The sequence below is a fragment of the Pezoporus wallicus genome, unplaced genomic scaffold (genome assembly GCF_028554395.1).
Source record: "Pezoporus wallicus isolate ANWC-B61680 ecotype Strahan unplaced genomic scaffold, APGP_CSIRO_Pwel_v1 contig_2543, whole genome shotgun sequence".
Classification (NCBI taxonomy): Eukaryota; Metazoa; Chordata; class Aves; order Psittaciformes; family Psittacidae; genus Pezoporus; species Pezoporus wallicus.
In genome coordinates, this window is record NW_026638172.1 from 2,476,472 (window position 1) to 2,495,326 (window position 18,855).

The following is an 18,855-nucleotide window of genomic DNA, read 5'->3' on the forward strand; positions in this document are numbered from 1 at the left end:
GAGACTGAGATACAATGTATGCAAAGCCTTAAATAAAAGGTAGGAAGAGTTTTTGTGTTAAAGCTTATCACTTGAATTTTGCAAGCCATGGAAACAAATATCATCAGCTTAGCAAGTATGATCACAGAGTCCAGTTTCCAACAAAAATAATGTACAGCAGTGTGCATATAAATAAATTGCCAAAAGAATGTAATATTCAAAACGTACCTATTTTATTTCATTTGATTTCTCTCCTCTCCTTTTTTTATCTGAAGAATATTATGTGAAACTGTAAAGGACTTTGTTGCCAAAATAGGGAAGACTTATGAAAAACCAGTGGAAAATGCAGAGGAAGCTGATGCCATGGCCATTAAAGTAAGACTGTGACTGTATTCTGGTTTAAAGTTGTGGGGTTTCGATGTTTATAGCTCTTAGGTGTTTAATTTTCAAATTGCTCCAGGATGCCCAGCTTGGCTTTCATTTCAACCAATGACTTGAAAATCCTCTTTTCTTCTTGCATAGAACAGTTATTTCTAGGCCAGCTTTAAACTCTGAGATCTCTATAAATGCTGTTTATACTTTTTCCTTCATAAAGGATAAAGTTCATGGCAACGTACATAGAGACAAAAGGAAATATTTTGCATTAGGATAAAACAATGGGATAATTAAGAGAGAGTATGCTGGGAGAATGTAGGGAAGAGAGGCAACAGTGTTAAAAATAATGGTTTAAGCTGCAAATTGTAGAGATTGTGTTGTGAAAGCATTGGAAAGAAAACCTCAAAACAACAAAAGGATTTGGTATGAGGCACAAAATTTACATGAGCTGAAAAGGATGAGAAGAAAACAAAATCACTACCAATCTGAGAGTCAGGAAACGTACTCGCTAAATGGCAATTTGTGGTTCACATTTCTATTCAGTGCACATTTTAGAAACTGAGCTTTTCTTTTTTACTGTTCCAAGGCCAGACAGTGTTGGTTTCCTTTCCCTTAAACATGAAAAATCACCTCTTCTCCAGTGTACCTGGAAAGAGCAACTGCTTAGTGATGGGTGTTTGAGGTGTTTGGTGTTTGGTTCTGGCTTGAGCCACTTTGCTCTGTGTCAACTTACTTGCTTAAATGTACAGCTGTGTTGCAAAAACAACCTCACGTGTCTCAGTCTAACAGCTGGGCATGTACTCACAGATTATCTCTCCAAATTGGGGTACTGGGCACCTATAATTTCTTATAATACATAGTGTAGGCAGATCTGTGATGGTTCTCTGTGCTGCAGGTCCCTGGGAGAGGAGTAAGATCTAATCTGCACCCTAGTTATGTGTCAGGCTGAGTTTAGCATGGTGTGTTATTTTAATCTGAGTGTAGGGGTTTTTGGTTGTAATTGCTGTAATCTGGTTGGGTGCCACAGGGTATGTCTGGAAAATAAACAAGCATACCAGTCATAATCTGATATTTCAATGTGTTGAACCTAAATTTGGATTTTACATAGACAATTACACAGACACTGAAAACACCTACAGCTTAAAGTATAATCTCTTCTTTATCTCCTGAAAATGTTCACATGTTCACTGTTTTTTTTTTCTGTGTGTGTTCTTTTGCACTTTGTCTTAGTGCTCTGAGTTAAATGAGAAGCTAGACCTGTTGCTCCAGGCTCTTCATACAGAAGCCCAGGCTGCTCCCCTTCTCCCAGGCATCACTCCCCCCATTGTGGAAGAAGAAGCAGAGGAATTTTCAAGTGAAGAATCCTTGTCTGAAAGTAAAGAGCAATTAGCAGAGTGTGTCTCAAAGTCTTCCACTCAGAAACTCTTCAAACCAAGGGAACAGTTAATGCTCCGGGCAAACAGCTTGAAGAAGGCTGTGAGGCAGATCATTGAACAAGCAGAAAAAGGTGCACATCAATGACATCTAATCCTTACTGATAGAATAATGTTGTTTATATTTTATTTTTTTTAAAATAGCATAAGTTTTCATTATTAAAGTTTGATTTCTACATTGTTCCATAGCTGAAATTATGTGCTTATTTCAAGCTGCAAGGAAAAGAAATGCAGCTTGTTTGGATGTTGATGACTGCATATATGAATACATATGTATGCACATGTGTGCACATATAAAAGTGTGCTTCTTTTGTAACTATAATCCTCCACAAAATAAAAATTTCTGGCAGCAAATCCTTATCAATGGGCAAAGGATTGCTAAACTCTTTTTCACTGAATTGGTAATACAAACCTTTTCTTAGTTTTTTTAAACTTGAAGCTACAGAAAAAAGAAGCTGATTTTCTGAGTATGCAGTTTTTCTTTTAAAATCTTGAAACTTTCTGTCTGTTTTTTTAATAAGCAGTTGTGGATGAGCAGAATGCTCATAGTGAAGAACAAGTGAACCAGTCACTGGTCGAATATAGCAAAGAATTGGATGAATCCAAAGAAGAGGAAAAGGAGGAAGATACAAAGGAACTTGAGTCCCTATCAGGTGAGTAGATGCAGATTAAAATAATTTAAAATTACGCAGTCTTTTTATGATAGAATCATAGAATAGTTAGGGTTAGAAAGGACCTTAAGATCATCTAGTTCCAACACCCCTGCCCATGGGCAGGGATACCCCACGCTAAAACATGTCACCCAAGGCTTCGTCCAACCTGGCCTTGAACACTGCCAGGGATGGAACATTCACAACCTCCCTGGGCAACCCATTCTAGTGCCTCACCACCCTAACAGGAAAGAATTTCCTCCTTATATCCTATCTAAACTTCCCCTGTTTTAACCCGTTACCCCTTGTCCTATCACTGCAGTCCGCAATGAAGAATCCCTCCCCAGCATCCCTATAGGCCCCCTTCAGATACTGGAAGGCTGCTATGAGGTCTCCACACAGCCTTCTCTTCTCCAGGCTGAACAGCCCCAACTTTCTCAGCCTATCTTCATACAGGAGGTGCTCCAGTCCCCTGATCATCCTCATGGCCCTTCTCTGGACTTGTTCCAACAGTTCCATGTCCTTTTTATGTTGAGGACACCAGAACTGCACACAATACTCCAGGTGAGGTCTCACAAGAGCAGAGTAGATGGGCAGGATCACCTCCTTCGACCTGCTGGTCACTCTCCTTTTGATGCAGCCAAGGATACGGTTGGCTTTCTGGGCTCCGAGTGCACACTGAAGCCGGCTCATGTTCGTTTTCTCATCACCAGCACTCCCAAGTCCCTCTCCACAGGGCTGCTCTGAATCTCTTCTCTGCCCAACCTGTAGCTGTGCCTGGGATTGCTCCCACCCAGGTGTAGGACCTTGCACTTGGCATGGTTAAACTTCATGAGGTTGGCATCAGCCCACCTCACAAGCGTGTCAAGGTCCCTCTGGATGGCATTCCTTCCCTCCAGCGTATCAACCGAACCACACAGCTTGGTGTCATTGTCAAACTTGCTGAGGGCACACTCAATCCCACTGTCCATGTCAGTGACAAAGATGTTGAACAAGACCGGTCCCAACACTGATCCCTGAGGGACACCACTCGTTACTGGTCTCCAGCTGGACATTGAGCCATTGACCACAACTCTTTGCGTGCGGCCATCCAGCCAGTTCTTTATCCACTGAGTGGTCCATCCATCAAATTGATGTCTCTCCAATTTAGAGACAAGGATGTTGTGTGGGACAGTGTCGAATGCTTTGCACAAGTCCAGGTAGATGACATCAACTGCTCTACCCCTGTCCATCAGTTCTGTAGCCCCATAATAGAAGGCCACCAAATTGGTCAGGCAGGATTTCCCCTTAGTGAAGCCATGCTGGCTGTCACCAAGCACCTTGTTGATTTTCATGTGCCTTAGCATGCCTTCCAGGAGAATCTGCTCCAAGGTTTTGCCAGGCAGAGAGGTGAGACTGACTGGTCTGTAATTCCTCAGGTCATCCATTTTCCCCTTCTTGAAAATGGGGGTTTTATTTCCCTTTTTCCAGTCATCGGGAACTTCACCTGACTGCCATGGTTTTTCAAATATGTTGGTCAGTGGCTTAGCAACTTCATTCGCCAGCTCCTTCAGGACCCGTGAATGGGTTTCACCAGGTCCCATGGACTTGTGCACATTCAGGTTTTTAAGATGGTCTCGAACCAGTTCCTCTCCTACAGTGGGCGCAAGGTCTTCATTCTCACAGTCCCTGTGTCTGCTTTCCAAGACTTGGATGGTGTGGTCAGAGCCTTTGCCAGTGAAGACCGAGGCAAAGAAGTCATTCAGAACCTCAGCCTTCTCCAAATCCTGTGTAGCCAGTTCTCCCAATAGCTTCCTACGTTGCCTACGTTGTCCCTAGTCTGTTTTTTATTTGCTATGTTCCTGTAGAATCCCTTCCTGTTATCTTTCACATCCCTAGCTAAGTTTAATTCTAACTGGGCCTTAGCTTTCCTAACCTGGTCCCTAGCTTCCCAGACAACATCCCTGTACTCTTCCCAGGCCGCCTGTCCTTGCTTCCACATTTTATAAGCCTCTTTTTTCAATTGAATTTTCCTTAGGATCTCCTTATCCATCCAAGGAGGTTTCCTGGCCCTCCTGCTGCACTTCCTTCTGGTTGGAATGCAACACTCCTGAGCTTGTAGCAGGTGATCCTTGAGTATCAGCCAAAAGTCTTGGGCCCCCCTGCCCTCTAGGGCTATATCCCATGGAACCTTACTAAGCAGGTTCCTGAAGAGGCCAAAGTCTGCTCTTTTGAAGTCCAGGGCAGTGAGCTTGCTGCACACTCTTCTCACTGTCCTGAGGATCTCAAATTCCAGCACCTCGTGATCACTGCATCCAAGGTTGCCCTGGAGCGTCACCTTTCCAACGAGCCCTTCCCTGTTGGTGAGCACGAGGTCAAGCATGGCACCTCTCCTTGTCGGCTCCTCTATTACTTGCAGAAGGAAGTTGTCTTCCACTCAATCGAGGAACCTCTTGGATTGCTTGTGCCGGGCTATACCGTCCTTCCAAGAGATGTCAGGGTGGTTGAAGTCACCCATGAGAACAAGGGCCTGTGAGTGTGAGGCTTTTCCTATCTGTCTATAGAGTGCTTCATCCGCAGGTTCTCCTTGATCAGGCGGTCTGTAACAGATGCCCACACTAATGTCTCCCATAGCTATATTCCCTTTAACCCTGACCCACAAACTCTCTGTTGACTTCTCACCTGTCCCCAGACAGAGTTCCATACTCTCCAGGCTTCCCCTAACATAAAGGGCAACTCCCCCTCCCCGCCTGCCAGGCCTGTCCTTCCTAAAGAGCCTGTAACCTTCCATTCCAACACTCCAGTCATAGGAGCCATCCCACCATGTTTTTGTGATGCCTGTTATATCATACCCCCGTAAAGTTTTTTTTTATAGGGAAGGAAGCACCTTGGGGACCTGCAATGTTGCATTATGGAGCACAGTCAGCTCCATAATTAAAAATACTATCATCCTATTTCACTGCAAACTAGTCACAGATTTTGATAAAAAATAGTTAAGGGAAAAAAAGCAGGAGATGAGATGAGCAGTCTTTTGAAGTGTATTTACAAAACTGAGAAGGCATTTATTGGAGAGAGAAGTGTCTGCATTTAATCCACCTTTCTACATGGATGTGAGCAGGGACTAGAGCCTAGGTAACAGTGACATGTCTCAGTTATAGGCATTTTGGGGGCATATTATTGGAATTCTTGTTAGTCATTTCTGTTGAGGTGTTTCAAATTATGTGAAACAGACATATTTATTCATTGCATTGACGACAAAACCCTGATGTCTCATCTGGGAACTTTCCTTGAGAACAGAGAGAAAGAATGCTTAAGTCTTCTATATGAAGGGCAACAGTCTAAAGCAAGGAAGAATGTAACAGAAACTGGAGCATGGAAGTCTCCTGAGAAACGGCAGTGCTAAGGTCACCCCTGGTATTTGTCTAATCCAGAACAGAAACTGGAACCAAAGTTTTTGATATCCTAGAGTTCTTTCCTATGAAAAATTCCTTACATTATTGTCGCAAATACAGGTCATTAGTCCAGCTAGTTATCCATGGCTATTGGATGCTGTATAGCAAGACATACAGCAAACCACTGTACCAAGCTACTATTGCTTTTCAAGGTGTAAAGCCTCCTAGCTGCTCTTTCCTTGGTTGAATGGACTATCACCTGCTGCTGTGTAACTGCTCCTGCTTTTCTGTAGGAGCATCATTCTGTCCTCACTGTGGGTCTCTGCAGGTTACTCTCAAAAAAAAGGAAGAGTGTGTGGGTAGCCCATGCTGGGTTTTAGAATCATAGAATCATAGGATAGTTTGGGTTGGAAGGGACCTCCAGAAGGCATCCAGTCCAACCCCCCTGTGATGAGCTGGGACATCTTCAACTAGATCAGGTTGCCCAGAAGCACATCCAGCCTGGCCTTAATGTCTCCAGGGATGGCGCATCCACGTTGTATTATTTGTTGTATTCTACAAAGCAATCAGAATACTGAGTGATCTGTGTTTAAAACAAATTGCTTGGAAGGTAGCCTTTTCATAAAGTCGTAGCCCATTTTGTCATTAAACTTTCCTTTTGGCTATTCAGTGTTTGTTACTGTGTGTAAAATGACATTTAGAGAAAAGCATATGAAAAAGCATAGTACTGATTCCCACATTCAAATGACAGGATAAAATCTGTCCTTCATATGTCCCTTATGAAGTCTGCCAGTGAGGGGCTGCAGTAGAAAAAGGAAGGATGATTTTGTACATGGGACCCTCACCTACCTCCTCTATTTCTTGGTTTGTTGGCACCAAGTCAATCCAGCCAGAGGTCATGTTTGGACTTTATTCATCACAAATGTCAATACCGCATTTTGGTAGTTGATGTGCCAGGTTCAGTATTCTCAACTGCATCATAATTTTAGGAAAGCTGCTTCTTACTATATGTGGAAATTTCAGTCGTTGTCCTGTTATCAAAGTGGACAGAGAGGTCTCGAGATGATCTGTAAGTCATGGAGAAACAATGGTAGCTGGTGGATAGCAAAACCTATCCTCTAGATATTTGGTGAGCAACTTCCTGTGGCAAATGGAGGTAAAATGTTTGGGACTTTTATCTCCTCCTGTTACCCTAACCCACACCAACGTCCTAAAAAGGTGGTGTCCTCATGAGGCTCTGCTCTGAAGCTGGTGCCTTTGTTGATAGCTCCTAACTTCGAAATAAAGCATTAGCCTCTTGGGGCTTCTGTTGATTCAGAATCTCACATTTCCTGTTTTTGAGGAATGGATGTCAAACTTTCTCCAGTGATTGTCTCTTCGCTGGCCCCTCTCCTTTTCCCTTGCTTATAGGAATTAATACTTGTTGATTGTCCATTTTGAACATTAGCTCCTAAAGGTTTCTGGCCTTACAGATGACCTGATCCTATTGCCATAAATGTATAATAAAACAAAATACACACATATGTATATCCATATGTAGAAATGTATATAAACCCCTTGGTTCTTGGTGATAAATTTCTGCATTTATCAGGTATACATATATCTGATACGTGTGAAATAAAGTACATGTTAACGCTGTCAGTGGAAGATAGGTGTTTAGGGACAAAGCATGAAACATGAATTCAATTATCTGCAATGAAACAACAATTTTACTCATTAGGGCTCTTGTTTTTATCAGAGCATGAACAGCAAAAGTTTGTCATTATTGCAGTTATCCCCACGAGTCTCATCTGTCAAATAAAGAGCAGCTGTTCTGTTGATTTTCCTATTTAATGTAACTGCCTTGTTCCCAAATACAGGGAGAACAGACCGTATGAACCACGCTGTGAATTTTTCAGTAGCATTATGAAAAATGAATGTTAATTTTTTTCTGAATATTATATTATATCCTCTGAGGATCTTCCTGGTCATTTGATGCAGATAATATTTTTCCATGTGTTAATTACTTTCACCTAAATATTTAATAACTCTTGTTAGATATCACTTGCAGTTTTTACTCGTTTTCATTTTTTAACATATTACAGTACTGTGCACCGGTACAAATCCTTGTGTTATGTTGTTATTGTGCAGTACTCTAGCATTTTTTGATAACTGCTACAGCTGTTATGTTTAATTCAGGAGGAGCTGTTAGTCCACTTGGTCAGACTTTTCAAATAAAACGGTCCAAAAAAATTTCACCCTCTTATTCCTGTCCTGTGTCTAATCATTTCCATTTGACTTTAGTAAGTCATCCAGAAAGGTGTGTAATTTTACTCCTACGATACAGGAGCGTGAAGGATTTGCCATTTCATTGACTGTTCTGTGCTAGATTGTCATCGCTTCAAAAAAACATAAATGCCTGAATCCTGGCCTGAATTGATTTGAGCACAATTTCTAAACCCTGGTTCTTGTTATTACTTTTGTCTGTAGATTTTCCCACTCTGCATTTCCTTGCCATTAGTGTCTTCGTACAGTACACCCACGTTACTCTCATGATTGATGTGATCTGTCCCCCTTCTGCTGCAAAAAAAGGTCATACTTTATCCTTACCACCACAGCCCTGCTGGTGTTCTCCTTCTGTTCTCTTGGTGCTAGTCCTAATTGCTCTATTTTTGCTGAATTAGTTTTCAGGTTTTGAGAGGAAAATATCAAATCACTTTGAAATAATTTCATTCTTTGTTCTGAGCTTCTTCAGATGCTCAAGGTTGAAGTTGTCCTAAGCTGAAGCAGTTTTAACATCTGAAATAACATGGAGCAGAGATAGCCAAGAAGTGTCTGTCTATGATCATCTGGTGTGCAAAAGCTTTCTACATGCACATGGAAATGCTGTAGCAAAACACTTGGTAATCCCCAAACTTTCTTCCCTGGGGCACCAATTTCTGGCTACATCTGATGGGGCTGAATTTCACAAGGATCAACTTCCCCAGGCTACAGCAGGCACAGGATATTCTCTCAGTCAGCATGAAACAAGTCCTTGCAGGGAGGTGATTTACAGCACCTGAAGTCAGCTCTCTGAAAAGCCTATCGTCCTTCATCACCTCCAGAGGCAGGCCCAGGGATAACTGACCTCAGCAAGCTACCAGTTACTCTTTGTGAACATCTTCTCTTTCCCCTTCCTTTTTCCCGAGCCTTTGTCACCAGCGGTTGCATCAGCTGCCAAACCTTGCTATCTGTCACAAGGTTATATTGATGCATCTCCTGGAGAATTTTAACAAAGAAGTTATTTGAATTATGTTGGGAATTGCTGAGGTTTGGGTTTTGTTTGGTTGTTTGGGTTTTTATGTGAGAAAAAGAAATAACAGGAATCTGATGTCCCCCATCATCTCTGTACCTGCAAAAGACAAGTATGTCTTAACATGACTCTTCCCCTTCACTTGCAGTTTTCAGCTTGGCTGTAGATAAAGATGTCAGAAGTTTGTCTGATGTTTTCAGAAATGTGATGCAGGCAGGGGCCCATTTTAGCTGCTTGAAGCAAATAGTATGGCTGTTGATCATGTCTTTCCATGGCCTGTGGGTTAGAATAGCTACCTATATTAAAATTGTTATAATTAATAACGTACTGTATAATTTAGGTATATATAAGTAAATGGAGATTGAACTTAAGTTTAAATCTGTATTACCTCAATAACATGCTTATCAGAAGCTTACAACAACATTAAATGCTATTGCATTTTAAGGTGGATATAATGCTGGTTTTGCTAGTAGCTTGAAGCATAACTTGGGAGACCTGTCGTGCTGAATGCCATGCACACTTGTTCCTTTAAGTTTGTGCTTGTGCTTGATTCTTTTCTGAATTTTGCCTATACTTAGAAGAAAAACTGGTGTGAGGGGAAGGATATTTGTCACTGAATGGTAACAGATTAGATTAATGATTTTGAAATATTTTCAGGGCTGTAACAACTATGTACTTGGTAATGTCATAATAGGCCTTTTACTTCTTCTGCACAGTTAAAACTGCACCAAGGTCTCCAGATCGACGTACAAGCCGAGGTATCCATTCTCAGACAGGCTCTTTCTCTGCTCCAGCTTTGGCTGCAAGCAAGGAAAATCTCCCAGTGCTTAACACTAGGATTATCTGCCCAGGTAGTTATAATTTTGAAATCTGCTGTTTCTAGCGCTACTTTAATATTGCCTTCTGTTCCCCTGCTTGCTGGCAAACAATGATTTTTACTTCATGCCCTGAATTTGCTCACGCATGCTTTTGTGCTGCATCATATAACAGGAAATGCAAAATAATGTAGAAGATTCCTGATCACTTGGCACAACACTGGATGTAGCAGAAGTGTTGTGTTTGATTCTGGAGGATGAAAAATGAAATTCAGGACCTTAAAATCATAGAATCACAGAGTGCTTTGGATTGGAAGGGTCCTCTGAGAATCACCTGGTCCAGCCCACTGCCATGGGCAGAGACACCTTCCACTACACCAGATTGCTTCAAGCCCCATCCAACCTGGCCTCAAACACTGCCAGGGATGGGGCAACCACAGCTTCTCTGGGCAACCTGTGCCAGGGTCTCACCACCCTCACAGGGAAGAATTTCTTCCTAATACCTAAACTAGATCCATCCTCTTTTAGTTTAAAACCATTACCCCTCATCTTGTGACTACAGGCCCTGGTGAAAAGTCTCTCAGTGCTTCTTGTAAGAGCTCTCTATATTTTGAAAGGTCACAATAAGGTCTCCCTGGAGCCTTTTCTTCTCCTGAAATCCTGAAATCAGCCTGAATTCCTGAATTTCTTTGGGTTTTTTCTTTCTCAGTGGTGGCACCTGAAGTTTGCCACCGCACTGCAGCATAGCTGCTTTTCTGCTCAAGAGAGCAAGAGACCTAAAAAGATAACCAAAATAGGTATAAATTGAAATTGAAATGCAGTCGTTGATTTAATGAATTTTGTTGCTATCTGAAAATATATGTTTCTCTATTTATCACAATTTTCAATTTTCTTTTCTGTTTCTTTTAATCAGGTTTGCGGGCTGGTCTGGCTGCTTCTATTGCAGGAAGTTCAATTATTAGTAAAATGTTGCTAGCAAACATCGATCCATTTGGTGCTACGCCGTTCATTGACCCAGATCCAGACTCCCTGTAAGAAATACTTTTTTTCCAAATATGCTGGTTTGCTTTAGTTTGTTTTTCTTAAGCTTTTTTTTCTTTTTTTTGAACCTTTTTGCAATTTTTTTATTGTTTCTTGTTTGCTATCATTTGTCAGTAGACCTTAAGGTCTGAAAACAGGTTGTATTGTGCCATTTTAGTTATGAATAGTGCAAAATTGTTTTACAGCAGCAGAAATAATAGGAGGCATTTGCTTACTTACCTCTTGCTCACTCACTGTGGGAGGAGGAGGACAATAGCAGTCCTTCGGAGCCATGTTTTCCTGACAAAACTGCTGGCCTGAACTCAAGCTCAACCATGAGCAAGATGTTGAAGCACGTCTGGGCACTTTGTAGTGGGGGAAGAAGTGTTCCCATAAGGACTGGAGCAGTGAGATGGAAATTTAATGTCCTAAGTTGTCTCTGCTTCCCAGAACTGGGTGTAGCACTGGCATAGAGTTATGGATGATATCTGCATTGTGGGCTACAGCCCCCCTAAAATAAAGTACTGCTGTGCCAGCAGCATCAGCCAAACAGCTAGCACCAGCACGTCTAAACACAGCCTGGGTTCTTGGCCCGGTGCAGTGCTCCTTTCTCAGAGACATGCCTGGAGCATCTCTTTCATTGTATCCCACTCTTACTTTAGGTATGGTAGAGACAGTGGTGGATGGGGGTGTGGCACAGTTTCTTCTTTGCCCTACAGGAAATAACTTGCCCTTGCAAAGGAGCTAGCAGTCAGTCTGTCTCTTCAAGTGCTGTTGGGTTTCCTCATCTCTTGACTTCTCTCGGTATCTGTTCTGAGATCAACCACAATCAAAGTTCTGTGTGTGCAGGTACTGTACAAACATACACCTAATTATCTCTTTTCTTCTAACAGGGAGGGATATTCAGAAAAATGTGTCATGAATAACTACTTTGGAATTGGGTTAGATGCAAAAATTTCGCTAGAGTTTAATAACAAGCGAGAGGAGCACCCTGAAAAGTGCAGGTAATATCATTGTCAGTAGCAGAGCCATGGCATTTTCAGTACTTTCTTTTCCTCATCTCTCTATTTTAATTTCTTAACATTTTCTCATCCTACAAATACAAGACATAATAATGTGTGTATATCAAAACGTGAGGGTTTTTTTATGTGTTTTCAGAAGTAGGACAAAAAACATGATGTGGTATGGAGTTCTTGGCACAAAAGAGCTGCTGCAGAGAACTTACAAGAACTTAGAACAGAAAGTTCAACTTGAGGTAAATTTTATTTATGGGCAAAATGAGTATTTTTGCTTCCACAATGTGTAGTGAAGAATTTGGGCTTCCTCTTGAAACCTTTTAGAGTTCTTGTGTCAACACAAGCTGACCTCAGATGCACTCTGTAAAAATGTGATGTGTAGGAGGTGGTTTCCCCTGTGCTTTTTTGGAGTAAAATGTCAGTACTTAAATATCTCAAAATCTCCAGTAAAATGTTTCTGGTAGTTACTGTTTTTCTGGGCGGGGAGGAGGGTGGTATTAAATAATTTATTGCATAGTTAGGATATATTTCTTAATGTTCACTGCGTGAAAGGGGGAGACCTAGTTTTAAGAACAATAACAGAAACGAACATACAGAAAGAATAAGGTGCCTTAATCTTTCAGGTTCATTCCAAACTACCTGAAAGCTTGCTTACACATATAGGGAGACCACAGAGATCGTCTTAGTCAAAAACTCTAATAGGTGCTTGAGAGAGTCACACAAAAGAAACAAGATATATAACAGCAACAACAAATGCAGTGTAAATTATCTAAGTGTAGTTATTTTTTGTGTTTTAAGTTCTAACGTCAAATCTAAGTCTTCTTCATGATACTGGCAACTTAAAGGAGATATAAATGATTACCAAATGCAGAAAAACACTGTGATGTGGTTACTGTTATTTTCATCTGAAGAATATCTAGGCTGGATTTTGACAGTTTCTCTTTTTATTTCCTGCTAAATATTTCATATGGAAGGTCAGGTTACTTATATGAAGATAAGTTTTTAAGTTGAAAGAATAATTTTAAGTTCCTGGAACTCTTCCTAACTCCCCTGAGACTTAGAATGATTTTGACTGGTAGCAGCAGATTGCTGTTTACTAAGGATTGAGTAATTATCAAGGAGTTATGCAGTAGTTAGCAAATATAATGACAGGAAAGAATGTTATGTATGCTGCAGATAGAATTCTAATTTAAGGATCTTTTGAATAAGATTCGAATAAGATTCAATAAGGCATTGAAATCTGACCTTTCCATAATTATTTCTTACTATTTCTGGAAGCAAACCAGCAAGTAGAAAATTCACATTTAGTATTGCCTTGCATAATATTAGCCTTATGCAAAATGTATGATGAGGTACACAGCGTTGGAAAATTAAAAATATCAGTTTCAGGAATTTGGAGGCAGACCTCTGCTACAATACAAATGACTGTGCAGCATCTATTAATATCACAGCGTAGTCTGGATCCTGTCACATTGTGATTAAAATGTTAAATTCTGTCTTGTTGCTGAGATTAAATTATAAAAAGAGCACTAAGCACATTCTGGAAATAATTTTGCATCTCTTTCTCCTCCTGATAAAATTGGTACAGATTTCATCCTTATTTTCTGAGGATTTCCATTTCATTTGTATTGTTTTAAGAGCCTTCTGTGGGACTGGTAATTTGTGGTAATCTAGCAATCTTCTTAAAAGACAACCTCACCCAGAAATTTATAATCCTTAAAGTGACACCTGCATCCAGCATTTGTGACCTTATGTTTCTAAGTTGCTTCAAATCCATACTTGGGGGACTGCTGCAGGACTGGCCTTTTGACTTTTGTCATGTTATTTGTATACTGAATGAGCTTTTATCCATTTCAGTGTGATGGACAGTACATCCCCCTTCCCAGTCTGCAGGGCATAGCTGTGCTAAACATTCCCAGCTATGCTGGTGGGACTAATTTCTGGGGTGGAACCAAAGAAGATGATGTGAGTAACATTAAAGAGAAGTAACCTTGAACTACTCTTATTTTTATAGTAGTGGTGTATAGTTTTGGATAGCTGCTCTTATACAGAGGGGCTGTATCAACTGTATTGTCCTGTTGGCTTTATTATTGAAAATATATCTCTTGATTTGTCACTATCTGTTGCCTTCTGTCATGTCCATTCCAGCAAAATATTCATTGTAAAGCTTAATTTACTTTTTTTTTTTTAATGGCTCTGTGAGTATTTTTAGAAGCTAATTTTATAAACAGACACACATATCTTCTCTCAATATTGTTTTATAAACTCCTGTAAATAAGGTTTCTCAAAGCATAAATTCCTCTGTTAGCTATATTGTAACAATAAGCAAGATGGACAAGGATAATCACTACCAGTTTATACCTGAATTTTCCTCCTGTTCTTCATATAGTATTGGACTAAGGCATGGTGATTCAGAGAATGAGGACTGATGCACTTAGGGACTAATAATGTAGTGGTTTTAAAATACTATTTTCAATAAGATTCTAAAATATTTTAAGATTAATATTTTTTCCCTTCTTTCTCACATCTCCTAAGAAATGTTGCACTACATGGATACCTAAATGTCTTACAACTTGAAGCCATCTTACTGCTGCCATCCACTTCACACACAGTGTAACAACTGTAACTACCAGCAGATTATCCTAATTTTGCATGTCCTGATTTAGTGTTTGTGAGGTCTGAATCACCTAAAACTGTAGTTGCAAATTAGCTAGTGATTTTAATGTAAACAATCCAGTAAGTTTTTGCCAAAATGCTTTGGTTTCTTGTGAGTTATTATCCTTTGTTTTTTTATATATATAAGTATACATAAACATACATATAATAGTCACAAAATATATTTAAACACGTTTCAATGTTTTTGTTTTTGGTATATGTCAGAGGATGGCAGTTGTGTTTGCATTTTGCTGTGGATATCTAAAGTTTTTATATACTCCGTGTTCACATTCATAACTTGAAGGCATCTCTAATGTCTGCTCAGCTCCTGCTCAGGAGTTAATTTTAATTTCTGGACTGCCTCACTGAAATGAAGGTCTGCCCTAGCTGTCATACTGGTATATAGCAAATGTGTGTGTGTCTTGGGCCAGTTTTACTGGTATTCAGTCTTCAGTAATCAATCAGATGTGCCAGCAAAGTGACATGTTTTGGAGAGTTAGGAGCGTAATGCACTGCTTCAGTGTAGTCTTGAGTGACTGGTGGTGGTGGTGGTCTACAGTGCTGATGGTTCTGCTTATCTGGACAAAGGAAAGATAGGGAGAGGCAAAGGAGAGATTCCTGAAGCACTATTGGTGAGCCAAGCAAGGCAGCTGCACACTGACTGACTTGAGCGAGGCTTGTTTAGGGATGCTTTTTTGCTGTCCAGAAGATGGCTTAAAGCATGACCTGCAGCCAGAGAGGAGGGGATTGTTTCTTGAACATTTATCCATAGAGATTTGGTCGCCTTTAAAAAAAAAAAAAAATTAAAGTGGTTTGGTTTCAGTACAGATATGTTTCACTGGTAGAGAAACACAGCAGATTGAGTTGTGGTTTATCCATCCTTTTGATAAAATGGAAGCACAAAATAAATGAAACTTTACAACTACTTTTTCCTAACCCATGAAGAACTGGCCCTGTAGATGTCAGTTATACTTGTTAAAGCTAGATCAAGGACTCTCCATATTTTTTCCTTTGAATTACAGAATCGCCATCTTAACTCTTTTCAAGACATTCACATCCCCATGTGAAAAATAGAAAAATTTCCATGGAGATTGGAAAAATTCAGGTGGAGAAACCTTGTGCTTCAAAACATTCTATGCCCAGTAAAATTGCATTTGACACTTGCCTGCTCAAGACCTGTGTGTGGAATCCTGGGATACTCTGAAGGGCATTGTCACCTGGATGTGGCACTAAACCATGGCAGCTGTGCTGTGCAGCCCTTTCCCTGGAAGCCTTCCTCAGCCTCCTGGCTGAAGCCACCACTCACTGCCATGGGGTGAAGGCTCCCACTGGAACAGTGGGCATCAGGGACCAAAGTCCTTGCCCTCTTTCCCATCCTTTTCTTCCCTGAGCCATTGCTGCTGACACTGTGGATTACATAGTCCTGGAACCCTCTTATAGAATCAAATAATAGAATAGTTTGGGTTGTTCTTTATCTCCTGGAAACCTTCTGTCAGGGACAGGACCCAACTAGTTGTGGCTTTTTGGCTCGTTTCAGAGGTTTTCTCCAGTCTGGTCTCAGGTGTCTCTGATGCATCTTTTTCTGCCCAAGATGCCAACTGAGGTAGTCTGTGTACCATTCAAAGAAGTGATCTCTCTAGCCATTAAATTCCTGGACGGTTTCTACCTCATTGTTCCCTATTGCATACCAGGATGAAATGTCAAGCTTCAAGTAACCTTAGTATGGCATCTCCTGCCATACCCAGTCGAAGTCCAGCCCAAGACTTGTTCTGCGGCATGGCTGAATTTGCTTGTAGGACACCATGTGGCAATGGCACACATGGGACGTCCTGCACTTTGCATAAACTCATGGAAATTCAGTGTCTTGGTTGGATTCAGGATGTTTGTTCCATACAGAAGCAGCTTTCATATTTACAGTGGATAATTGTATACAGTGGAAAAAAGATCCTCTTCAGCATGAAAGCTGTGTTTAACAAAGCCAAGTCTGGACGCAGATGTTGGTTTTCAGAGAATTCAGAACATAAGAAGATAAGCACTTCTGAGAAAAAAGACACCATTACTCCTCTTAACTTCAAGAATCTCTGAGATGTTAAGTGCATTAACCGAGCAGAGATTTGAACTGGGCTTTCATCTTCTCTTGAAAAACATTTCTTAATCTGCATGCTGGAACATGCCATCCTTCCTATATAAAGATATGCCTCATCGTTAAGAATTTGAAATGCTATTAGCATTGCTGTTTGAAAATAGTATTTGCCTCCTGTCTATAGTGTCTCTCTTCTATGACTTGAGAGACAGTGTAGTTATTCTACAGTAAATAAGGTAGAGCATTTAAATGCTGAAAACTAATCTGTAAATGAATCTGTGTTTCATTGAACATGCACTACATTTATAATCAAAATGGAATATTTTCCTTTCAGATATTTGGGGCTCCATCGTTCGATGACAAGATCTTAGAAGTTGTTGCAGTGTTTGGCAGCATGCAGATGGCAGTTTCAAGAGTCATCAAACTGCAGCACCACAGAATAGCTCAGGTTTGTTTCTCGCTTGAAAGCACGACACATGATTGGTAGCAGTTTGGGATGCTGGCAAGTATGGCCACCACCCTATACATTAATAAAGTGCTGACATTGTTTTAATTTTAATGGGTAACAAATTGTCTTCAGTGATGAATGAAGTATAAAAGTGCTTCATCCTTGAGACAAACCTAGAGGGAAGCCAAAGCTCCTAGTAATTATTTCAGGTGGCCTCTCAGTTTCTTTAGTATTTATTGCTCTGTAAAATAATGTGTTTGTTCTTTTCCAGTGTCGGTCAGTAAAGATCACCATACTTGGTGATGAAGGGGTTCCAGTGCAAGTTGATGGAGAGGCATGGATCCAGCCCCCAGGAGTTATTAAGATCATACATAAGAACAGAGCTCAGATGCTAACACGAGACAGAGTATGTTGCAGAAAGTGTGTTGTGAGATGCTATTACTAACACTGGTTTCTGTAATAATCCCATTCAGTTGTAGCATGAACAAAACAGTGCTTACAAAAATGGTTTATAACAATTTGTATAACTCACAGAATTCTTGCAATTATATAATTTCCGTATTTGGGGGGGTGGGGTGGAGCTAGATGATCTTTAAAGTCCCTTCCAACCCAAACCATTCTGTGCTTCTATATTAAACCAGATAGAGAATGGTTGTTTTGTATAAGTGACAAAGCTTTACTGGCTTTTATGAGTTTTATTAGTACTAGTCCTGTATTCTTATTAATACATAGTAAGAATAGTAAAAATTTTTACTATACCTCCTGTTCCTCTCCTTCTCAGTCTGTTCTTTCCCTTTTCCCTTTTCCCTTTCCCCTTCCCTTTTCCTTTTCCTTATGTGTGCTACACACAATTGCATACTGGAAGTTTTAGCACAGTTGTATAAATTCAAGCAGAGCCTAGTCACAAATTCGCTAGAGAATTCATGCTTGTCTAGGATTACTGTGTGAAAGGCGTAACTGCCTTTCAGTTCTCTGTCCACTAACTAAATGCTGAATTTAAGGTGGAGTTAATGGCATTTGAACTCTATTTTAGGAAATTCATTACTTTTTCCCACCATTTTTTAGGTTTGAATCTTCTATTAATTTCAGATTTGATTTTGCTCTTTGCACAAAATGTGCTTATTCTTTTGGAAGACACATTTTGAGGATAATGGGGAGGAGGAAGAGAGAGGGAAAGAGCTATCAGAAGTGACTCATTCTCTAGAATAAGTTTTAAAAAATGAAATGTAATTTTATTATTTATACAGATTGTATTATTTATATAAAATTAAAATAATTTAAAAGCTTGTTAATTTAAACTAAAATTTTATATCAAATATAATTGTTTTAGTAAGTAAGAATACTCTAAGTGCTATGAACTGAAGGTGTAATTCGTTTTGATTAGGCCTTTGAAAACACCCTGAAGTCTTGGGAAGATAAACAGAAGTATGATTCCTGTAAACCCGTCATTCGATCTCCCTTGTACCCTCAGCAGGCTGTTGAGTTGGCTACAGAAGAAGAAGTTACACACATCCAGCTGTGCTCACAAGCTGCAGAAGAACTGATTACAAGGTACAGTAAAATTAGTAAGTTTAGATTGGCAACCTGGACACCAAGACTGAAAGTAAATGCATGCATAGACTTAAAAAGTGGATGTTTTCCCTGGTTTTGACTTATGTTTATTTGCCACTCAATCGTTTCAGCTTATTTTTCAGTTTTATTTTATTTCTAAGGCTCAACTTTCTTATCTAATTCTGTTA

The 18,855-nt window shown here is 40.1% G+C and overlaps 1 protein-coding gene across 4 annotated transcripts in view; it reads left to right on the forward strand.

Annotated features, from left to right (window-relative positions):
- DGKH (diacylglycerol kinase eta) overlaps positions 1–18,855 on the forward strand; it is a 160,780-nt gene that overhangs the window by 126,251 nt on the left and 15,674 nt on the right. For all 4 annotated transcript variants that reach the window (XM_057409708.1, XM_057409709.1, XM_057409710.1 and 1 more), the window contains 11 exons: positions 255–354; positions 1,585–1,861; positions 2,312–2,440; positions 9,796–9,930; positions 10,808–10,925; positions 11,808–11,918; positions 12,073–12,169; positions 13,788–13,895; positions 17,003–17,116; positions 17,388–17,522; positions 18,501–18,667. In XM_057409708.1, the coding sequence (XP_057265691.1) occupies positions 255–354; positions 1,585–1,861; positions 2,312–2,440; positions 9,796–9,930; positions 10,808–10,925; positions 11,808–11,918; positions 12,073–12,169; positions 13,788–13,895; positions 17,003–17,116; positions 17,388–17,522; positions 18,501–18,667 (1,491 nt within the window). The remainder of the gene's footprint in view (positions 1–254; positions 355–1,584; positions 1,862–2,311; positions 2,441–9,795; positions 9,931–10,807; positions 10,926–11,807; positions 11,919–12,072; positions 12,170–13,787; positions 13,896–17,002; positions 17,117–17,387; positions 17,523–18,500; positions 18,668–18,855) is intronic.